Here is a 24,816-nt window from a genome sequence, read left to right on the forward strand (position 1 = left end):
AGTGAAGCACAGGGCCTGACAGCAAAAGGGTTAAAGAGAACCTGTGCTCAGTTCCTGCAAGGCAAAGTAACAAATTCACTATAATGGGTAATCAACCAACTGCTAACACTTTCTTTCGCTCTCTCTCCAATCACCATCAAAGCAGAGAAGACGCTCCAAGTCAGAGACAATGCTGACCTTAGACAGGTCTGAGAATGCTTTCCACTCCCATGTGACAATTCTGCGTGCCCACCCGAGTGCCCAACTACCAAACACCAGTTGGTGTTATGTGTGAGGAAGGCATTTAGTAACATAATCCTGATACTGGGGGGGGGGGGGGGTATATGGTATTTTTCTACATTTATAACAGCTGAACTGAGTGGTAAGAAATCTTCAGCTGGTGGGGCTGTCATCTGAGTTCTGGTTGGTAAAAGTCATTAATAGTTTCTTGTCCTTAAAAGCAAAAAGTGTTTGGAGGTAATTCGCTGCTTTTCTGTAATATGTAATGGGTTCTCCAAACTGTATTTATTACTATATAAAAAAGTAAAGCTCTGTCTCTCCATAAAGAGATTTTAACTTTTTTGCAAAAAAAGGATCAATTTATGCTATTGTAAAGGAAACAAATTATTGGTCACAAAAGAATTTCTTGCAAAATGAAAAATCTATATTGCCCTACAAAGATCTGCTGAGCTAAACACCATACATTTTCACAAACCATGATTAAAATTAGCTGTAACCTCCTAAATACTGCATGTTGTATACGCTTCATTACTCTACCATCATTATATGCGGATGCTTTCTAAGATGACATAAAACTGCAGTCAATAGCTGTAAAAAAATAAAAAAATAAAAACCCAACAACCGCTATGAGCCTTTTTTAATCTGCCGAGCATAGCATTCCACAAATTCTAGCATACAACTTTTTTTTAATCAGCTGCTAAAATGTATACATAGCTGTTAAGGTTTGCAAACTGACATTATTTTCTTCAAAGATAAATAAATATACTATACCTTTCAAAGGCAATAGCTGATGTATCAAGGGAGGTGTTAATGACTGGAGAGGTAAGTCGCTTGCTAACTTCCCGCTCTGCTGGTTGCATGGAATCCAGTGTAATGCCCTCTATCTCCTGGGAGATGTCAAAGCGTTCCTTGGTAACTGTCCTGTCGTCATGGTTGATCTCCATGAGTTCGGCCCAGTTATCTGTGGACATTGGAAATCTGTTTGTTTCTCCACTGCATTAACTGGGAAATTAGATTTAAAAAAACTCTTCAACACAAAAAAGAAGCTTTGTCTTGGGCGATTGTCAATTCTGAAATTCACATCCATCAGAACACGAAACTAATAAACTGATGTCAGTGATCTGTGGATGTTCAACTCCTGGGCCTTTTTTTTACCTACATCCTAGAGTATTTTTTAAATGTGAACAGTCCCAGATTGTGAGAACAGATAAAATTGTGTCAATACAAGATTAAAACTCACATCCATCACATATGCACGATTAACGATCTCAATGTAAACAGCACAGGAAAGTGTAGTTTGACTCGTAAACCTAGAAGGACCAACCTCAGAAAAATGCAAGTTAGGCTTACCGGTAACTTGTTTTCCAGTAGGCTTTCAGGACAGCACCTGAGAGATATCATGGCTCCTCCTCCACAGGAAACACCTCCACCAATCAAGACTTTAAAGGGAAGCCTCCCCTTCCACTCTCCAGTTGGTTGTAGAGACCTCCAGCCCCGGCTGCAACACATAAGTGACAGTTATTACATAGCATTACAGCAGAATCTTTACATAAGAAAAAACCAAGGGCGGGTTGCTGCTGTCCTGAAAGCCTACTGGAAAACAAGTTACCGGTAAGCCTAACTTGCATTTTCCCAAAACGGCTTTCAGGACAGCACCTGAGAGGACAGTCGAGACTTACCCCCTTAGGGTGGGACCACAGCCTGTAAGACTTTTCTCCCGAACGCCTGATCATCTGCCGTCATTAGATCAAGTCTGTAATGACGGGCAAAGGTAGACAAGCTTGACCAGGTGGCTGCTCTGCAGATCTGTTCGGGGGTGGCACCAGCTCTTTCTGCCCAACTTACCGCAGCTGCTCTAGTAGAGTGAGCTCTTAGATTCTCCGGACATTCTTGACCTGAGATTGAATAAGCATTTGAGATGGCCATCCTGAGCCATCTGGCAATGGTCCCTTTTGACGCCTGCTTTCCTTTTTTATCACCGGAAAATAAAATAAACAAGGCATCTGAACGTCTATATGCTTTTGTGGTTTCCAAGTAACATAAAACAGCTCTCTTGACATCCAAGGTATGGAATTCTTCTTCCTTTCTTCCTTTTGGATTAGAGCAAAATGAAGGCAGTATAATTTCTTGAGACCGATTTTTGAACGAAGCAACTTTCGGTAAAAAACTTGGGTCTGGTTTTAACACAATTCTGTCCGAAAAAATTAAACAAAAAGGTTCTCTGACGGACAAGGCTTGTAACTCGCTGATCCTGCGAGCTGTAGTGACAGCCACTAAAAAAACGGTTTTTAACGTTAATAACTTAAGAGACGCTATATTCAAAGGTTCAAAAGGTTCCTTGGTCATGGCCTGTAAGACTACTGGCAAATCCCATGCGGGACAATCCTTTACCACTATCGGTCTGGACCTAACCAGGGCTTTAAAGAACCTTATTACTAATGGATCTGCTGAAACAGATCTTTCTAGGAATACCCCCAGCGCGGCTACTTGAACCTTCAGGGTGCTCACCGCTAACCCTTTGTCGGCTCCTTCTTGAAGAAATTCCAAGATAGAGGAAGTTTCTTCTACAAATCTGCCTGATACAGAGCACCATGTATTGAAAGTCTTCCAGACTTTGAAATAGATAGCCCTCGCGACCTGTTTCCTACTCGACAGGAGAGTTGCTATTAATCTGGCCGAAAACCCTTTTCTCCTGAGGAGTTGCTCCTCAGAAGCCAAGCCGTAAGACTTAGTTTTTTTATGTCTCGGTGAAACAGAGGACCTTGTAAAAGCAGGTCGTGTCTCAGAGGTAGATGCCAGAACGGTCTGATTTGCATCAGTAGAAGGGCAGAAAACCAAGGCCTTTTGGGCCAAAATGGGGTGATCAGGATTACTGTAGTATTTTCCCTCTTCATTTTTGCTATGACCTGCGGAATGAGCTGAAAAGGGGGAAAAGCATAACAAAGATGGAAATTCCAGCTGTGTGCTAGGGCGTCCGTCCCCGCAGCTGACTTGCTCCTGTCTAAGGAGAAGAACTGAGAGATCTGTGCATTCTCTTGATTCGCAAACAAATCTATCGCTGGCTGTCCCCACTTTTCTGTTATCAGACTGAACACTTCCGGGTTCAACTGCCAGTCCGCTTCCCAAATCAAATTTCTGCTTAAGAAGTCTGCCACGCAATTCAGGGTCCCCTTTAGATGGACCGCGGACAAGGATAGAGTATGGGACTCTGCCCACCTTAGGATCTTTCCGGTTAAGACCTGAAGCCCTTTGCTTCTGGTGCCCCCTTGTCTGTTGACATAAGCCACTGTTGTGGCATTGTCCGATAGGACCTGTAAATGTTGTCCTCCTACTTCTGAAGCGAAGGCCAGTAAAGCCAATTCTACCGCCTTTAATTCCCTCCAATTTGAGGAATTTCTCGCCTCTCCTGCGGACCATGACCCCTGGGTCCAATGACTGTTCATGTGGGCCCCCCAGCCCCAGGAGCTGGCGTCTGTCGTTATCCTTACTTGGGATGGGAAGGACCACAACAGACCCACCGACAGTCTTTCCTGGTCTCTCCACCACCAGAGGCTCCTTTTCACCTTGGTGGGAATTTTTACCAGTAAGTCTAAGGACTTTTGATCGCGGTCCCAGACCTTTAATAAAAAATCCTGCAGCGGTCTGAAGTGGGTCCTGGCCCAGGGCACTGCGGGTATAGAGGAAGTCAGGGTTCCTAGGACTGACATAATCCTCCTGATGGAAATCTCCTGACTGCCTTGAAGAAGAGAAACCATCTCTATCACCTTTCTTTGCTTTTCTTCTGGGAGGAAAACTTTCTGCTCCACGGAATCTATCTGGAAGCCCAAAAATAGAACCTGTTGAGACGGAATCAGGCTCGATTTTTGGAGATTCAGGATCCACCCAATGTCTTCCAAGTGAGACCGGGCCCTGTCTAGATCCTTTTGAAGCCCCTCCCTGGACTGGGCAAAAAACAGCAGGTCGTCTAGATAAGGGACCACAGAGATCCCCTCTAGACGAAGAGGTGCCAGCGCTTCTGCCATCACCTTCGTAAATACCCTTGGGGATGACGACAGGCCAAAGGGAAGAGCCCTGAACTGTAGGTGAACTATTTTCTTTCCTTCCCTCAGAGCCAATCTCAAAAACTTTTGGGAGCTGGCCGCAATGGGAATGTGTAAGTAGGCATCTCGTAAGTCTATTGTTGCCATGAAGCAACCCCGACTTAGGAGGTTTCTTACGGAAAAGATGGAATCCATGCAAAATTTTCTGTACAACACTGACAGGTTTAGTTCCTTTAGGTTTAAGATAAGGCGGTACTTACCTGATGGTTTTCTTATCAGAAAAACATGAGAATAGAACCCCTGAAAAAATTCCGCTTTTGGAACCGGCACAATTACCCTTTGGTCCAACAGCTCCTGAATTAGGGACTTCAAAGCCAGGGCCTTGGCGGGATCCCTTGGAACATTTGTTGCCAGAAATTTCTTCGGGGGTTCTTCCCTGAACTCTATCTCGTAACCATTTTGAAGAAGGTTCAAGATAAACAGATTTGGGGTGCTGCCTCTCCACTGGGGGACAAACTCCTGAAGTCTTCCCCCTACCTGTAGCGGAGAGTCATTGCGGTTTCTCGGGGGCTGGAGGAGGACGGAGGAGCACTCCACCCCTACCGCGACCTCTTTGCGCCGGCCACTTCTTTTTGAACTGAGTCCTTTCTTCCTGTTGCCTTTGCAGACGAAAAAAACGTTTGCGGACCGGCGCCTTTTTAGGCTTGATCGGAAAGGACTTCTTTTTATCCGCCGTTCGGTCAAGGATAGATTCCAATTCTGGACCAAACAGTAGATCCCCTGCAAAAGGTAAACCACACAATTAATTTTTTTGAGGCCGCATCTCCCGGCCAGGTCTTAAGCCACAAGGCTCTCCTGGCCGAATTGGTCAAAGATGCTGACCTTGCTGTCATGCGGATAGATTCCGCTGAAGCATCGGCAATGTATGACACAGCTGCAAAAAGAGTATTAAAGGAGTCCAAGATCTCCTGTTTTGGGGAATCTGCTGAGATGTGTGCTTTTAACTGGTTTAACCAGTGTTCCAGATTTCTGGCCACACAAGTTGACGCCATAGCTGGTTTAAGATTGTTCATCACAGATTGCCAGTTTCTTTTAAGCAGTAGCTCTATCCTTTTGTCCATAGGCTCCTTTAGTAAGCCCATGTCTTCAAAGGCCAAGTCCGTAGACTTTGAAACCTGAGAAAATGCTGCGTCCAACTTTGGGATTTTATTCCAGATGGCTTCCGGGTTTTCCTCAAAAGGGAACCTCCTTTTATGAGTCCCAGAAAAAAACGGCTTCTTCTCCGGTTCCACCCATTCCTTCTTAATCATCTCAGTGATTAATGAATGTACTGGGAACACCCGACCTTTGGTATCCCCTAACCCTGCATACATTCGGTCATGCAGGGAGAGCTCTTTCTTTTCTTCCTCTATCCCCAATGTTGCATGGATCACCTTTAAAAGGCCTGCAACCTCTTCCAGCGACAATTTATATTTTGAAGCAGGTTCTGCCTCATCCTCATTTTCAGAATCCGAATTTAGTGGGATTTCTTGAGAATCGTCCTGGCTTAAAGGGTTAAAGAGGTTATGCCTTTCACCCAGCGAAGGGTCTTGTGAAACTCCAGCCTGCTCCACAGGTCTGGCCTCCAGACTTGACCTAAAGGCCTGAAATGTGGTACGGAGTTCTTTCTTAAGGGTGGATATTAAGTCCCCACCCACGGAAGGAGCTTCTTTCAGCACCTCTTTAGTACAGTCTGCACAAAGAGTTTTACTCCAAGAATCACTGAGCTTCTCTTTGCAAACAGGGCATCGCTTCTTCACAATCTGAGCCGAGCCTTTTCCCTGTATAAACAGACAAGATAAAGCACGCACGCTCAAAAACAAAAATGACAGTAATAAACTGACACCCAGGTGCACTAAGGAAACTTAGCAGTAATCCCCTGTGCCCTACAAGCCAAGACCATCACCACCATGGCACCCCTATGTAGAAAGATATATCCATACAGACACCGACCAGACAGGGAAGTGGGAGGTGGGGAAAGGGGGAGATGGGTGAAGTAACCCCCCTAAGAGAGAGATAGCTAAAGGTAATGTAGGACACTTCCCTTACCTTAGCCTTGCTGGTGCCTTGGCTTGCCCCCTTAGCTGCAGTATCCTCCTCCATTGCAGAGTATTGCAGCAGCGTGCAGTTGAATGAGGACACGGTTCCAGGATTCAAAAACGCCGCCGCGCTGACCCGGAACCGGAAGTCCCCTTTAAGGCACCAGGAGACCCTGCCTCCTCCCTCTGCGCCTGCGCCGGAAATGACGCTGCGCCAACCCGGAAGCGCTGCCACTTCCTGCATACAGGACGCGTCTGAGGCCCTCCTCTGACGCCGGAGCCTCCGCCTTGCGATGGGGTTTCACGGACCCCGCTGCTCCGTCGGAAAAAACGGGCCGCAACTTCCGGGCGTACGGGCTCTCCCCGAGCACAGAAGAGGGAGAAGGAGCCCACGGACCGCCCTCACCAGGCAAGTGGGAGAGTCATTTCTCCAGAAAAAAGTAAGGGTGAGAACCACACGTCTCCCAGGCAGCCCTGAGAGATATCATGGCCCCCACCGGAGGTGTTCCTCCAGCTGGAGGAAACACAAAAAAACTGGAGAGTGGAAGGGGAGGCTTCCCTTTAAAGTCTTGATTGGTGGAGGTGTTTCCTGTGGAGGAGGAGCCATGATATCTCTCAGGTGCTGTCCTGAAAGCCGTTTTGGGAAACACAGGTTTTGGCTAGACCAGTGGAGCCTCTATGATCAGCTGTCAGTGACACATGTTGCAATAATTTTAGAACACAACCTTGTGTGTTAAGACAGTGGTCACCAACCCTGTCCTCAGGGCCCACTAACAGGTCAGGTTTTATGTATTAACTTGGGGAGATGCAGACTAGAATGCTGCAATCACTGAGCAACAAAACCTGTGATGTATTTCAGTTATCTTGCAAACCTGGCCTGTTAGTGGGCCCTGAGGACAGGGTTGATGACCACTGTGTTAAGGGATATAATGGATAAAGAGAAGGGGGATAAAGGGGTATAGACAGAGGCAGAGAAAGGAATGAATAGAGAAGAGCAATAAAGGGGGGAGGAATTAACAGAGTAGAGGGGTGAATACAGGAAGAGGGAGGGGTGACAGTGGGTGGGATATCAGGGGAGGGCAGTGCAGCAGTGTATGTAGTTCATCTCTTGGGTCCACTCCCACACTCTAGTTCCCAAAGTTCTCATGAGAAAGTGCTGCTGTCAAAGTCGCAGGTACATGAGCCATCAGTAGGTTTGATCGAGTGGGAGGAATTGAAATAATAACCAATAATCTGTATTGGTATGCCTGTATTAGCCAACGGTATCATTTGCAACAGCTCAAGCCTCCTCTATCCTGGCTACTTGATTAATTTCACCATGACATTTAGTGACATTAGGGTGTGTCATTTTCTTCCATTGTCTGGGGATAAGAAATTGGTCTGTGTTAAAGTGATTGTAAAAGGTTTTGAATTTTATTTTTATAAAGCAAACATGATATACTTACCTGCTCTGTGCAATAATTTTGCATAGAGCAGCCCTGATCCTCTTCTTTGGTACCCTGCTGGCACTCTCTACTCTTCCCCCCAGTCGATTGCACCCATAGCAAGCCGCTTGCCATGGGAGCACTTGTGCAGGCTCAATCCTGAGCCACGCTCTGTAGGTCCATTGATACATAGAGTGTGGCTGTGGTTAACAGCATCAGGAGCAAATGCCTTCCACTACTGTCTAAGCCTATGAGAAGAGAGAAAGTGGAGAAAGCCGTAGCTTTTGTGCACAGCACTGGAACGAGATCAGACACAAGTAAAAGGGGTTGGGCGGGAACTGCATACATAAGGTTTCCTACCTTAATGCAGTGAATGCATTAAAGTGGATGTAAATCCTCTCCTATACCCAGTAACGTGAATAGCCTCAGATGATACAGAGAAAAAACAAATCTCCCTACATAAGTTGTACATGTATAGAAAGTTAGAAAATGTTCTTCCTGTTTCAGCAGTGGAAGTGGAGCCGATTGGAAGAAAGGCAGACACCCCCCCCCCCCCCTCCAAATAGGCAGAGGACTGAAGAAACTTGCACATTGTGTTAGAAATGTACACAATTTTAACACAGCTGTGCTGCGAATAGACAAGCTCTCTGTATATCTGTCTCCAAGTGATCTCCCTGACACAAAATTTCCAGCTGCTTTTATCTCCTGTGTTGGAGAGATTGTCAGAAGTTAGTAATTTTCCTCTCAATAGTGCTTTAAAAATAATTAAAACTCTCGAAAAATTATAGATTTTCAGAAAGACCCTAAAGAATACATAAACTGGCGTTGGCTGCAAGTATTTATGTGAACATTTGCAGAACAGTTAATCAAAGTTGTATTTTCTGTTAAAAATACAGAACTAAAATCAATTTGAGTGAATGGAGTGAACCACAACTGCGGTTAGCAAGGATTTCAATGCACCTCTCTATGTGAGAATTCAGTATTGGACTGCAGGCGTCACTCCACACAAACAGGAGTTTGGGGGTTCTCTACATCATCTCTCTCTCACATAAAGAAGGGCGTTGAGCTACTAAGATTGGACGTATTACAACATGCGACCAAGGCTTAGCGTTTAAAATTATAGGATACAGCACAAGATTCCAATGCACTACTATATGCAAGTAACCATCAGTACAGGACCCCAGGCGTCACTCCTAACAGAACAGGAGTTTGGGGGTTCTCTACATTATATCACTTAAACATAAAGAAGTGCATTAGGCCACTAAGGGAGTGGATATGAAATATCTTCAACCCTTAGCATAGAAAAGTTTAAGCCAGGCATCACTAAATGGCGGCCCGCGGTCCGCGTCCGGCCCGAGCTGCTGCTCTTTCCGGACCGCGGCGATCGCGCCATTTAGTCGCCGCTTTGGTCCCCAGCCTCCTCCGCTATTATTAGCAGAGGAGCGAACAGCGGGAGGCGGGACTAGAGAGGTAGCTGCCTGTCGTGTTAGATGGGAGGTGATTGGCTGCTAGGAGGCGGTCCTAGCAGCCAATCACCAGTTCGCCGAAAAGTCAACCCGACAGCTCCCGCGCCTTCAGTCCACGACTGTCCCGCCTCCCGCCCCGCGCTCTGTGAAAGGTAGGAGTGGAGAGGGAAGGGAGGAAGGGAGGAAAATGTATGAAAATGATAAGGATGGGGAGCGGGGGCAGTGCTGTGTGTGTGAAGGGGGGGTCATGTAAAGGGGGCATCATGTAAAGGGGGCAGTACTGTGTGGGGGGAATTATGTGATGGGGCAATATTGTGTGTGGAGGGGGGGAATATGTGATGGGGCAATACTGTATGGGGGGGGGATCTGTGATGGGGGTCATGTAAAGGGGCAATACTGTATGGGGGGGATCTGTGATGGGGGTCATGTAAAGGGGAAATACTGTGGGGGGGGATATGTGATGGGGCAATACTGTGTGGTGAGATATGTGATGGGGTCATGTAAAGGGGGCAATACTGTGTGGGGGATATGTGATGGGGCAATACTGTGTGGTGGGATATGTGATGAGGTCATGTAAAGGGGGCAATACTGTGTGGGGGATATGTAATGGGGCAATACTGTGTGGGGGGATATGTAATGGGGCAATACTGTGTGGGGGGATATGTGATGGGGCAATACTGTGTGGGGGATATGTAATGGGGCAATACTGTGTGGGGGGATATGTAATGGGGCAATACTGTGTGGGGGGATCTGTGATGGGGCAATACTGTGTGGGGGGATCTGTGATGGGGCAATACTGTGTGGGGGGATATGTGATGGGGCAATACTGTGTGGGGATATGTAATGGGGCAATACTGTGTGGGTGGATCTGTGATGGGGCAATACTGTGTGGGGGGATATGTGATGGGGCAATACTGTGTTTGGGGATATTAGATGGGGCAATACTGTGTGGGGGGATCTGTGATGGGGTCATGTAAAGGGGGCAATAATGTGTGGGGGATATGTGATGGGGGTCATGTAAAGGGGGCAAAACTGTGTGGGGGGATATGTAATGTGGTAATACTGTGTGGGGGGATGTGTAATGTGGTAATACTGTGTGGGGGATATGTGATGGGGTCATGTAAAGGGGGCAAAACTGTGTGGGGGGATATGTAATGGAGCAATACTGTGTGGGGGATATGTGATGGGGCAATACTGTGTTGGGAGATATGTGATGGGGTAATACTGTGTGGGGTGATATGTAATGGGGCAATACTGTGTGGGGGATATGTGATGGGGTAATATACTGTGTGGGGGGGATATGTGATGGGGCAATACTGTGTGGGGGGATATGTGAAGGGGGGTAATACTGTGTGGGGTGATATGTGAAGGGGGTAATACTGTGTGGGGGGATATGTGAAGGGGGACAGGGCTGTGGTGGGGAAGATGTGAAGCGGACAACCAGCTGCGCACAAAATGAGGTGCTGCACAGAAAACGTAAAGGGGTACCATTGACTCCTAAATGCACTAAAATGCAAAGTGCAATTTTCTGCACATGGAAATTGCATGGTACAAACGCATCATGCAGTTTCCTTGTGGCTGCCTTTTTAAAAAGATGCCAGGACCTTTTCCCAGCAGAAACACAGGCGCAGCAGCCCATTCAAACGAATGGTGTGTCGTGCCTGCACCCTTGGGCTGCAATGTAAAGAATTGGGGTAATTGCACGAAACTGCGATGCGGACCTCGGCTGGAAGAAAATTTTACTTATCGGACCTCCATGAATTTTAATTCAATACCCCTGGTTTAAGCGAACATGTTCAGCAACTTAGGGCAAGGCCCTTAAAAAAGTTACAACTTATGTCAAGCACGCAGTAAATAGGGATTGTAAAAGCAACTAGTAATTGCGCAAAAGAGGCAAATATAGCTCAGGTAATTTGAGAGTATATGTCCCTTTAAGATGTTCCTCAGTAAACAGCCATAAACACAGCAGTCAGTCCCAAGTAGTATGTTAATGGCTACAAGCCACAGTTAACAATAGAAATTATTTTAGGAGGAATATATGCACCAGACCTTTCTATAGTACTACAAGTGAAACAATTGCTACTTATCCGTTTGCAGGGCTTGAGTGTAGCAGCAAGAGATTCCGTAGTGTAGGGTGTCAGCAAGGAAGATCTCTTAGGTTGTCTCTGGCAATGGCAGTCTGTTGCAGTTAACGTAGCAGCATTAATGCAGGAGTTGCAGGCTGGTCTGGGTTGCAGCATGGGGAGCGATGGCACCATTGGTTGTAGCGTGGCCGAGCTACGGCTGACAATAATAGAACGGCGTGTGCAATACATGCCGTTCTGTTTATAGGAGAGAGGCAGGTGTGCCCTATACAGTGCAGATTGTGCTGGGCAGTTCTGCATTCCAGCTTGGAACGCAAAGCGTCGCCAGGCACCTTTTACAAGTTTGCACCAACACTTTAGAGTACCTGTGAGCCCTTCTGGGTTCATACTACCCAGGAGAGAACAGCAATTGGATGTTCGCTTATCATGCTCTCCAAATGTCACACCTGCCATTATGACTACAGGCACCCAAAGAAAGAAAGAGAACTTCAGGACACAAGAGTCAGGGTGGTAGCTCCCTTGCAAGTGATCAGGCAGCTTTATAGCCAGAATCAAATGTATGTGAAAGCAAACAGTTGGCAATGAAATGTAAACAAGCTCCTGACTGCTATACCAGCCAGGAGTTTGTTTACATGCCAGCACTGTCGTCAGCATAACCCCCTTAAGGCTCCATTCACATCTAGGCGGACGAAATCGCGGTGTTTTGTCGCCGCAAATCGCGGTACAAATAGCGGCGTTTTGTACCGCGATTTGCGGCGACAAAACGCCGGTATTGTCCGCCTAGATGTGCCCCAGATTGACCCCCTCTATGGAGATGCTTCCCATCTCCTAGCCGAACGCCGAAAGACGCCTGAAAAAAAGGTCCGGGACCTTTTTTCAGGCGGCAGGCGTCCGGCGTGGAGATGTGAACCATCTCCATAGAGGGAAATGTGTTTCCAGCCCTCTGGCGGCAGCGGCGTAGCGCTACAGGTGTAAAAACGCCTAGATGTGAATGGGGGCTTAGACAGCAGCAGTGAAGGCCTAAAAGGTTTTTTTGAGAACAAAAGCTCCCACATGAGCCTCTGCTTCATCAACCTGAAAAACATCTGAAAATGTTTGTTTTGGATAAAATGGGGTCAATAGTCAAAACTCTTTGTCAGGTTTCAATGGCTGTGTTTATCTCTGCTTGGGAGATTCACGCCTCTATTTTTCCCTAATGAAGATGGTCACCAAGAAAGAAGCGAGGGGAAACCCATAATATTGAGTTGTCATATGTTCCTGAGACAACTGCCTAAAATAGGAGTTCCATGCACTGTGGAAAGATTTCCTTTCATTCCCATTGCTTCTCCAGAACAGAAAGTAAAGGGAAACCTCTCCAGCGAAACAAAGGTTTTACTTTTGGAATGGCAAGGGAAACAGGAAATCCTGCCAAATATATATATATATATATATATATAGCTCACCTTCCTCTTTAAATATAAAGCTATGCTTTCCTCGGATCCAGCTCATGTTCTCAAATCCCAGCAAGGTGGCATCAACTCGAAGTTTGGCTCCACTCTTCCATATCCGACAGATATCGCTGGGACACACTCTTGATAAAAGAGGAACTAAAATAGAAAAACCAAGGGCAAATAGTTTCTACAGCTGGGACTACTACAAATACATGAGCTTACAAAATATAACTTTGGATATATGAAACTAAAATAGATTGTTATTTTTTTTGTTTGTATTTATTTTTAACTTAGAAAATGCACTTGAGCTTACCCCAGCTTGTAAACTCCCACTTCATTTCCACATAAAAATCAGAAGCCTTAGAAAAGGAAAAAAAAAAAAACACAATCAAAAATATCCAAAAATTTCATTTGAAAGTATAGCAAACAATCAAGCAAAATAATTTGAATGCTAAAAAAAGCCCCAAATAAGAATTTGCAGGTGGAAAACATAAAACAAATATACAGGCATACCCCGCTTTACGGACACTCACTTTACATACACTCGTGAGTACGGACATACCTGCGAATGTACGTAAAGTGCCTCACAAGTACATATATTCCCGCTCCATGCACCTGCACTAGACGGAAATGAACCTCTGAGCACGTAGCCTGCCCTGTTCCAGTGTGCTCTTCCTGTATCCTGGCCGCGTCCCCACCTCCAGTGACATCACATCCACTCAGTGGTTCTTCTGGCTTTCCATGTCAGCCACAGAATGCCATCCAGCCTCTCCACAGCACTGTCCTCTGTGCACAGCGCGATGTCCGGGGGATGGATTGGAGCGGCCCCCCTTGCATTCGATGAGCTTATTTACATGTGAGTGGTCCCCTGACACCCACACTACAGCCCCTGGCGCCCACACTACAGCCTAGAAGTGAAAAAAAATGTATTGCTTTGCTTTAAGTACATTTTCGTTTTACATACATGTGTCGGTCCCATTGTGTACTTAAAAGTGGGGTATGCCTGTACAAGGGTAAAAACAAGTGGTGGGTGAATTTAATATTTTTAGGATTCCCTAAGAGCATGAAGCTCAATTCACTAATGCGTTCATCAAGGAAAGTGAATGTGAAGAAGGTGAAACTGTGTTCAATATAAATATTCAAAGGAAATAGGGAAAAATAAAAAGGAGTAGGACTTTTCCTGATGATTGGGTATCGGGAGCGAACACAGCTACAACCTATTCACAAACATTTACTTCTTTAGGTAAATAGCCTTTACTCCTTAAGTAAATTAACCAAATTGGCTTCAGATACACAACTGCACACAGGATGTGACACTGACAAACACTATAGCCATGGAAATTACAGCAAAACTGTGGATGTTAAGCCATTCCTTGTTATACCTGAAGGGTCAAATTCTAATTTGCAGCTACAAGGCAACCATTTTATTTTTGTTGCTTTGATTTTTTTGGTCCAGTTTAAGCAAGTCAGACCATCATTTCCTCGTTAAAGTGTCAATTATTATTTATTAAAATAACAAAACATGTTATACTTACCTGCTCTGTGTAGTGGTATTGAACAGAGTGGCCCCGATCCTCCTCTTTTGGGGTATCTGGCAGCGATCTTGGCTCCTCCTATTTTTATTTTTAGTGACTACCATAGCCATCCGCTGGTGTAGTCTCCGCACTCCCAACCTGTGTGTCTATGGAGCTGCGCTCTATAGACTTACACAGCGGAACTTAGACCCACCCTTGCTGAGCTAATCTCCCCACTCTTCCTCTTTACACAGGCAAGGAGGGGGGGTATTTGGACACTGATTTTTTTTTTACCTTAATGCAAACAATGCAAGACACAGATCTGGGTAAGAATATAAAAACAATTCTGCTGCACTGAAGAGCACTATGGTCTCCATAATTCCCAAATGGAAACAGTTTGGCACAACCAGGACTCATCCAAGAGCCAAACTGAGCAATTGGGGGAGAAGGACCTTGGTAAGACGTGAACAAGACCCGATGATCACTCTGAGCTCTAGAGATCCTGTGTGGATATGGAACAAAGTTCCAGAAGGACACTGCACTGCAGCCCTCCACCCATCTGGGTTTTATGGTAGAGTGGCTAAACGAAAGCCTCTCATCATTGCAAAAAACATTAAAGCCTGCTTGGAGTTTACAAAAAAAGGCACCTGATGGAATCTCAAACTGACGAACAAGGATTTTCTGGTCTGATGAAACCAGGATTGAACCGTTTGGCCTGTATTCTAAACAATATGTCTGGAGAAAACCCATCACCTGCCCAATAGCACCCCAACAGTAAAGCATGGTGGTGGCAGTATCATGCTGTGGGTGTGGTTTTCAACAGTAAAAGAAAAATTCCCAGCTCAACTTACCAGCTAATGTAAAAAAATTGTGGTAGATGGCGCACGATTAATTTTGAATAATTGCATTTTGCTAAAAACGCATCTCATTTAAAGTCCCAAAACCTACCCCCCCATGCATCTGCATTTTTGCAGGCAGCCATTTAAGGTTGCAACTCCTCCGTTGAGGAGCTCTGTTTTTTGGGGGGGGGGGGGGGGGGGGGGGGGGGAGTTGGTTTGCTTGCTGTGCCCACCGCTTGTTTTTTTGACACTGCTTGGGGACATCCCTACTGTCAAGAATAAAGGAGCTGTGTCCGTCCATGAACAAAAGAGAAAATAGGATTTTTGTACTCACCGTAAAATCCTTTTCTCTGAAGTTCATGGACGGACACAGCCCCCACCCCTCCTTTTTATGTTTGTACTGCTTTATGACGAACTGAGCTGCTAGATGCAGAGTGAGGGGTTATAGCCAGAGGGACCGCCCCTACTATTCAGCTTTGCTGTCGTTACATGTTTTTAACTGTTTAACATGTCGGCCTAGTCCTCTCCTGATAGACGGCATATAAACCCTACTGTCAAGAATAAAGAGCTGTGTCCGTCCATGAACTTCAGAGAAAAGGATTTTACGGCGAGTACAAAAATCCTATTTTTATTATGTAGCATTCAGATCCAACTTTTCTTCTTATCAAACTTATACTTGTATATTATTTTCAGACAAGGCTATAAATACACAATTTACCTTTTGTTTGACACTTGCAGATAGACATAGACCAAAGTGGAACAGATTTTCCAACTACCCTGAAGAGTAGATAACTTATTGAAAAATAGCAGTGAGAATGCATGCTCATGGCCCTTGATATGTATACCAGTCTGTATGCACACTTTACTGGAGTAGTACTGCTTAGAAGGGGCTCAAATAAAGAAAAATAAAAACACACACACACACACACACCTATTATGAATACTCTTAACTAATGATTCGTGTAGGATATTTATTAACATTGTGACACATGGTTTGTTTAATCAATTCGTTTAGTACATTTATGTTGACTCACCTCCAGAGTTTTGTTTAGTAGTTCGGGTACACCTCCAAGAGCTGTGGATGCTTTGTGAAACTCTCGGTACTGCAAAACCATTTGAACCATCTCTGGGTCTCCTGTGCTAACTGCTTCATGCAGAACTGAAACAAAAAACAACAATAATACTTTTCACAGGTTTAAAAACCTCCATGTATACGTTACCAAGCAACGTGACTGGGAACACTGAAAACATTTCAACTCATTTATCCTGCAGAATGTTCTCCTGTAATAAACCCAACAAATGCCATGCTTCCAGAAGACATAGTGGCGGGGATCTGCTGCAATATACAAAATCTGAGGTACCAGCTTATAACTGATCTTCTTTTGAAGTTTTAAAGCAAATGACTAACAAAATCTACATGGGTGACCATGCAACAACTTTTTGAAGGATAGAGCAGATACTCATTGCTGAACCCATTGTGCAGACCTTATCAGGTGCGCAAGAAATGCTGGTTTGTGGGGTGCCAATTTAATTCTGATTGTTTCATGGAGGCAAATGATTTAAACTAATGATAGAGAGATAGATAGAGAGAGAAAAGGAGAGCGAGAGAGAGAGAAAAGGAGAGCGAGAGAGAGAGAAAAGGAGAGCGAGAGAGAGAGAAAAGGAGAGCGAGAGAGAGAGAAAAGGAGAGCGAGAGAGAGAGAAAAGGAGAGCGAGAGAGAGAGAAAAGGAGAGCGAGAGAGAGAGAAAAGGAGAGCGAGAGAGAGAGAAAAGGAGAGAGAGAGAGAGAGAAAAGGGAGAGAGAGAGAGAGAGAAAAGGGAGAGAGCGAGAGAGAGAGAGAAGGAGAGCGAGAGAAAAGGAGGAGAGCGAGAGAGAGAGAAAAGGAGAGCGAGAGAGAGAGAAAAGGAGAGCGAGAGAGAGAGAAAAGAGAGCGAGAGAGAGAGAAAAGAGAGCGAGAGAGAGAGAAAAGAGAGCGAGAGAGAGAGAAAAGAGAGCGAGAGAGAGAGAAAAGAGAGCGAGAGAGAGAGAAAAGAGAGCGAGAGAGAGAGAAAAGAGAGCGAGAGAGAGAGAAAAGAGAGCGAGAGAGAGAAAAGAGCGCGAGAGAGAGAGCGCGAATATATATATATATATATATATATATATATATATATATATATATATATATATATATATATATATATATATATATATATATATATATATATATATATATATATATATATATATATATATATATATATATATATATATCCATCCCTTTGCCACCTTGCCCTGACTCCCACACCAGGGAATTCCAGTATGTGTCTCTGACTGTACTATACCTTCTCTCATTTGTGGTTGGACCTATATATCTTGGCGGGATCACTAGCATATTAATCTGATATTATCTCATTTTGTATGCATTATTGTGTACTGCTAGCTTCCCTCACCTCCTGAAGAAGTGAGGTACTCCGGTGAAACGCGTAGAGAGATTGAGCAAGACTGCCTACCCATGGAAGACACCATTTCTCTTATACTGGTCATGAACTAGTTTATCCCTTGATGTTTTTAGGTGGCTGTTATTCTGTGGGAGGTTGCTGAGGGAGGTCAATTTTATTGGCCTTGTTTTATATGAACAAATGGTTCTATCCATTTGGTTACAATAAAATGTGAATTTTTATTTGAGTCTGTGTTGGCACCCTAAAAATCCATCTTGTTTCTTGCTTTCCTTTTTATGGCAATATAGGATGTAGGGGCCTTAGGTGATCCTTTATGTTCTTATATTCAACTTCTTACAAAACCCAACATCAGCCAGGAATATCAGATTTGTAGAAGATATAACAGGTAACCTCAAGTGGATTGAACAACTCAAGAGTTAACTGATTGGGCAGTTCAAGTGAAAGGATAGATATCCATATACAGATCCTGACTTTCTGGTTATGGTTGTCTTGAATCAACATGTTTTCTATACAGGAGATGCCCAATGGAAGAAGTCTCAGGAACCTTGTGATACACAGGGCAGAGTGCAGTAAGTGGGAGGACCTTCAAGACTGTTAAATGCACATCAGAACAAGGTAATCCAGATTATCCTACCACTACGCCCATACCTACTTAAAGTGGAGGTTCACCCGGAAATATACATTTTTTACCTTAGATTTTCATGCTCATTTTGTCTAGGGGAATCGGCTAGTTTTTTTAAAATCGAAGCTGTACTTACCGTTTTAGAGAGCGATCTTCTCCGCCGCTTCCGGGTATGGGCTGCGGGACTGGGCGTTCCTTCTTGACTGACAGTCTTCCGACGGGCTTCCGACGGTCGCATACATTGCGTCACGATTTTCCGAAAGTAGCCAAACTTCTGTGCGCAGGCGCCGTATAGAGCCGCACCGACGTTCGGCTTCTTTCGGCTACTCGTGACGCGATGGATGCGACCGTCGGAAGCCTGTCGGAAGACTGTCAATCAAAATAGGAACGCCCAGTCCCGAAGACCATACCCGGAAGCGGTGGAGAAGATCGCTCTCTAAAACGGTAAGTACAGCTTCGATTTTAAAAAAACTAGCCGATTCCCCTTGACAAAATGAGCATCAATCTAAGGTTAAATTTTTTTTTTAGGGTGAACTCCCTCTTTAATCATTTAACCTTGATGGTTTGTTTTGGGAAAGACTGTGTTGATGTTAAAGATATTTAAAATACCTACCAGTCCACCCATCCTTATTTTCTTTCGTGACATCCGCTTTATGCCTCAGGAGGACTTTAGCAGACTCTAGATGTCCAAGTGAAACAGCTAGATGCAATGGACTCCTGCCTCGTGGATCCAGCTCCTCTATATCCTATAGAGAATAGGTAAAATGACATATAGTAAAAATTACAAATTAGGAATATAAAACCGCAAATGCGAAAACCATACATGCAACATTGTTTAAAAAAATAATATAAACATATACAATTGCCACACAAGTCCTATTGTAATTGAATATTAACATTTTTCTGTAAAATGCAATGCAATATGGCTACCTGGAGGCGTTCTGTACACAGATGGTGTACAGAACTCCCTCCAGATATGTAATTTCCTGCTTGTGCGATTGGCTCCACTGATTATCCCAAAAGTCTGCACCAAGACAAGTCATATTTTGGGCATCCCATGCATCAAAAATTACATTTTTTAGATACTCCAAAAAAAAAAAAAAACACACAACCACCACCACGTTTAAAGGGTTGCAGATCCTGCCACTGTCCTCATTATAACCCTGCAAGTGCAGCAGCTGATTGACAATTCTAAAATCACTTCCATTCGATTCACTTTCTACATGGACACAAACAGCTATTTCTTCAGAACAAAAAAGGTAGGAATTCTCAAAGTTTGTTAAAATCCTTGTAATGTACATAGATCACCCAGCAGGGAATGTTCTTTTCGCAACAAAAGTGGCGTTATTCTTTAAGATAAAGCTCTAAATCCACCATGTAAGTCAAGCTTTAGATTTAAATTACGTGAGTGTGCTTATCAAACTACTCAAAAATATACTGGCCACCGCTCTCGGTTTTAAAAAGGAAAACCTGCATTATGGAAACAGGCTATGTCTTTAATCTGCAAGTCACTGGGAAACAGCCAACACTGGAGGGAAATCCCTTTTGCCAGTTATGGCCAAAAGAGTGATTATTTGCGCTTAATCCGGAACAATTAAAACCCATTTAATAGTAAGAGGATTACATTAAGTGGGAATATTACTGTAGTAACACCATACATGAAAGGAGATTTCAGGCATCTAAAACAACACAAGTCACAGAGCAAGTTTAGACCAATTAAAGTGAATAAGCCTAGCCTAATAAGCATGACGTAATTTTCTTTAGCTCAGCACCATTGATGCTGGAGGTAAAAGGAAGGAGAAGGACAGATCTTTGCTCATCAGATAGGTACTCTTAATGCATGTGTATTAAAGGGGTTGTAAAGGTACATTTTTTTTCCCCCTAAATAGCTTCCTTTACCTTAGTGCAGTCCTCCTTCACTTACCTCATCCTTCCATTTTGCTCTTAAATGTCCTTATTTCTTCTGAGAAATCCTCACTTCCTGTTCTTCTGTCTGTAACTCCACACAGTAATGCAAGGCTTTCTCCCTGGTGTGGAGTGTCGTGCTCGCCCCCTCCCTTGGACTACGGGAGAGTCAGGACGCCCACTAACACACAGCTCCTTTCTCTATCTGCAACGTAGACTGACTCTCCTGTAGTCCAAGGGAGGGGGCGAGCACGACACTCCACACCAGGGAGAAAGCCTCACATTACTGTGTGGAGTTACAGACAGAAGAACAGAAGTGATGATTTCTCAGAAGAAATAAGGACATTTAAAAGCAAAATCGAAGGATGAGGTAAGTAAAGGAGGACTGCACTAAGGTAAAGGAAGCCATTTAGGGAAAAAAAACTGTACCTTTACAACCACTTTAAATATACAGCATGTCCATAAAAGTATGAAATCACCAAAAAAAAATAATTTAGGTCACTGGTTTACTGGAGATTGGGCTGCTGTCATAAAATGTCACTCCTAGCCTAATGAAGACACAAATTCTGCTCATTTGTTGTAATGTAAAATAAAATTACAACATAGAACAATATTATAAAACACCCATATAATGCTCAATAGAAGTAGGGAGACGATGCCCATAGCCTAACTCTATAGAGTTGCAGAGAGAATTTTTGCTTTCCTTTTTTTAAATAAAAACTAGAATAAAACATGAGAACTGGACAAGGTGATAAGTATCAAACAATCTTTTCTGTCGTGGATCGGCAAATGGTTTTTCAGTGCAGTTTTTGCCAAGTTGTCACACAGAAAAACAGGCAGCAACCCACGCAGAAAAACCCCTGCAAACGTGCATCGCCATAATTGCAATTTCAAGCGCTGCAAAGCACGCTTTTTCCATGCGGGTTGCCACACGTTTGGAAACACGCAGATGTGAATGCAACCTAGTGGTTATAGACACCCCAATCGCTGTTAGCATGCCATTATCTTGATGCGCGCTTAGAAAATGCACTGCAAAGCAACTTTTTCTGTGCAGGCTGCCACGCATTTGGTAACGTGCAGATGTGAATGCAGCCCAATTGTAAAAAGAGAAGTAAAAGGGTTTTTTTTTTTTACTAGAATCATACTTACCTCGGTGGATGGTGCCTCTGCGCTGAGAGATCGAACATCGCCGATAACTTGGTTTTTAGAGCTTCCTGAGCAGAGAGCGACTATCAGTCACAGCTCTCCGCTCTGCTCCTTCTTGCTCATTGGAGCGCTGGGCTGTGGAGAGGATGGGGGGCAACTGGCTCAGGCTCTCATCGACTCGCTGAAAGGCTGAGCAGGGTGTCAGTCCAGGCACCTGGCGGATCCAGACTTTATTGTTGTGATGACGCGGTGCCTGGACTGATTCCTGTGATGTCAGCAGAGAGCGGACATCAGCCCGCTCTCTGCCAAAAACAGGTCAAAGGATTCCAAAACAAATGGAACTCCTGTGATCCTCAGGAGAAGTCCAGCCAAATGAGCTTTGGCTGGACTTCTCCTTTAATGACACCCCAATCGCAGTTAGCAGTAGTGCGTTTTACCGCCCGTTTGTCGTGTGCCAGAACACAAACTGGAAAAAATAATTGAATGGGTTGCCCTGTGCGCATTTGCACATGAAAAATGTGGTAAAAACCTCGAGCAGGAATGCACATTTACACTACGCTCAAGTGTCAATGGAATGTGCTTGGGAGGAGAGTTCTTAAAGTGGAGGTTCACCCTAAAACAATTATCTAACATTACATCCAGCATACTAACGACATGTACAGTATGCTGGTATTTTTATTTATTTTTTGCCATACATACCGTTTAATTGTTATTTTCCCCCCGGCTTCCAGGTTCTGATTCCCGTGGGACTGGGCGTTCCTATTGAGAGCTTAGATGATTGACGTCTGGTGAAAAACTTCCCATGGCGCATAAAGCGTGTCACCAGTTTTCCGTAAATAGCCGACCTGCGAGTCGGCTCTTTATGGCGCCTACACAGTCAGTTCTACATAGCTGTATAGCGCCGACTCGCAGGTCGGCTGTTTACGGAAAACTGGTGACGCGTCTTATGCGCCATGGGAAGTTTTTCACCAGACGTCAATCATCTAAGCTCTCAATAGGAACGCCCAGTCCCGCGGGAATCAGAACCCGGAACCCGGGGGGAAAATAACAATTAAATAGTATGTACGGCAAAAAATAAATAAAAATACCAGTATACTGTACATGTCGTTAGTATGCTGGATGTAATGTTAGATAATTGTTTTAGGGTGAACCTCCACTTTATGTAGCAAGGATGACCCGGGAGGGTAAAAAAAAAAAAAAAAAAAAAAAACACTGGTCTCAAAGTAGCATAAGAACTGCTTATCTAATGCTGATGTGACTTCTGCGAGTTAACATAGAAGTCTATGGGGCTGAAATCACACCGTGTTGCAACAAAGTAGTGCAGGAACCTTTTCCAAAATCAAACCATGCCGACTCACATCATGACAGGCAATATGATATCTAGGGCTGCAACTAACGATTATTTTCATAATTAGTTGGCCGATTATTGTTTCGGTTAATAACCTTAAAAATAAAAAAGGTAATTTTGCTGCGATTTGCATTTTTTATAGCCAATTTGTTGTTGGGCAGAATAAAAAACACAAATTGCCAGAAAATATGCTTTTCTGCAGCTTCTCCATTGAAGTATATTAAACCAAAAATGGCACAGTTTTGCATAAAAAAAAAAAAAAAAGTCCTTGCCCTTTCCAAATACGCAGCAGTTGAAAAAATCATGGATGTAAAACAGTGTAAATAAACTGTAGTGTGTTTCTGCAAAAAACACAGATGTGACCCAGGCCTGAGATATTTAGTAACATAACGGAGTTAAAAAAAAACTAAAATGAGTACAAAAAGGGCAAATAATCGCTACTGTACAGGGTTCATTTTTTACCGTGAAAGTAATATTTACAGTAGAGATTTGCACTATAAAGGACTAATTTTTTTTTTTTTTTTTAACCCAATTATGTTACTGGCCGATTAATCGATTATGAAAATGGTAATCGATTAGTTGTTTCGGCCCCGATATCCCTTGTCATGCATTTCAAGTCGCATCAGAAGTTACACTAGTGTGAACTGGGGCTTAATATACTTTTAAGAATGGAGCTGTTCAATATTTTCTCTCCAGTACACCAAAAATGTACTCCTCTGGAGTGGTTATACCATTGGCCCCTGTCAATGGCTGTACAGACTGGCAGCCGTTGGGCAGCACAGTGGGTGGGATTTAAACCGGCAACCCTAGGGCTGCCAGGTAGGTGTACGAACCACTAGGCTGTAGCTGCTGTCAGAGTAGAGTAAAGATGCAGCTTCTAGTTTTCATACAGCTTGGGCGATGTACAGTTCATTTTGATTGGCTGTGCTAGGCAACTGCTAAAGTCAATAGATTTGCTACTCTAGGCTGCATTTGCAAACAAGCTCAGCAGCTGCAGGGGATTCTGGGAGCACAGACTGTCAGCTGTTATGGCTCTGTAGCCGCTTGTTACATTACTGCATTCTATATGGCTTCATAATTCCTGAGGTCATTCTATGGTCATATGACCATATTGAGAGGCTCCCACCACCCCTGCTGGTTTTATTTATTTTACTCTACCCTGGTAGACATGACAACTGTTGACAGCATATCAATGGTTTGCCCACAGCAATATTACACAATGGGGGGGAATTAATAAAACTGTCTGACACAAATTGTTTCAACTGGTGAGCAAAATATTTTCCCATGCCTTCTTTACTCACCAGGTGAGACAGCCCTTTTCTCAGACAGATTGTCTTTCTTAATCCGGTCCAGGGCCGGCCCTACCATGGGACCCGATGGTACCATTGTACCAGGCAGCACTTCCAGGGGGGCAGCAAATTTCCTGCCCACACGCCTTCCCATTCCGCCAGCTCCACTCTCCACTCCACTGTGGGGCCAATTGCCCCCCAAGCGCTCCTCCTGTTACGCTCTCCGCTCCACTGTGGGGTTAATTGCATGAATAGAGCCATAACAGGTCCTTTTTATACTCCTATATACATGTTTAGAGCCATGATAGGTCCACTTTAGTTATCATGATATAAAATAATGGATGTGGGGGCATTTTGGTTAACGTAATTTTTTTTTTGGGGGGGGGGGGCAGCATTTCATTCTTGGTACCAGGCAGCACAATGTATTGTGTAGTATGGCACTGGTTATACTATTGATCCACTGTCAATGGTTGAGAGACTGGCAGCCATTGGGCACACCCTAGGTGGGATTTGAACCCACAACTCTAGTACTTCCAGGCAGAAGTAATGACAGTTTAAAGAAGGCTAAAAATAAAAATAACCTTTAATATGACTAAGAATCGAGCCGTCCACTAGACAATAAAAATTGGACCCAAGCTTCTGTTCTGCAGTGGTTATACCATTGATCCTCTAGCCAATGGCTGCAGAGACTAGCACTGCCAGGCAGATGTGCCATCCACTAAGCCAGGGGTGCCAAACTCAATTTCATTGTGGGCCGCATCAGCATTATGATTGTTCTCAAAAGAGTCTGTTGTATCTGTAAGACTAGATTCCAGCGCATCCCCTCCCCTTACATTACATGTCAAGAGCCACCCCACCATAAGAAGTTGAGTCCCCTACTCTACCTTACATCACAGTGCACCCCCTTTCCTTATGCTGCTGCTGGGAAGAAGCTGGATGCATTGCTTGAAAGCAAAAAGTAGGGGTCTGGAGG

General features: G+C 44.2%; 1 protein-coding gene across 2 annotated transcripts in view; it reads right to left on the bottom strand.

The window, feature by feature from the left end:
• The window catches only part of ANKRD13A (ankyrin repeat domain 13A), a 56,821-nt gene that overhangs the window by 24,910 nt on the left and 7,095 nt on the right, over positions 1–24,816 (bottom strand). For both annotated transcript variants that reach the window (XM_040351506.1, XM_040351515.1), the window contains 5 exons: positions 18,769–18,901; positions 16,129–16,253; positions 13,055–13,100; positions 12,754–12,897; positions 991–1,180 (listed from right to left, as the gene is read on the bottom strand). In XM_040351506.1, coding sequence (XP_040207440.1) covers positions 991–1,180; positions 12,754–12,897; positions 13,055–13,100; positions 16,129–16,253; positions 18,769–18,901 — 638 coding nt within the window. The remainder of the gene's footprint in view (positions 1–990; positions 1,181–12,753; positions 12,898–13,054; positions 13,101–16,128; positions 16,254–18,768; positions 18,902–24,816) is intronic.

The sequence above is a fragment of the Rana temporaria genome, chromosome 1, assembly GCF_905171775.1.
Source record: "Rana temporaria chromosome 1, aRanTem1.1, whole genome shotgun sequence".
In the NCBI taxonomy this organism is placed as follows: Eukaryota; Metazoa; Chordata; class Amphibia; order Anura; family Ranidae; genus Rana; species Rana temporaria.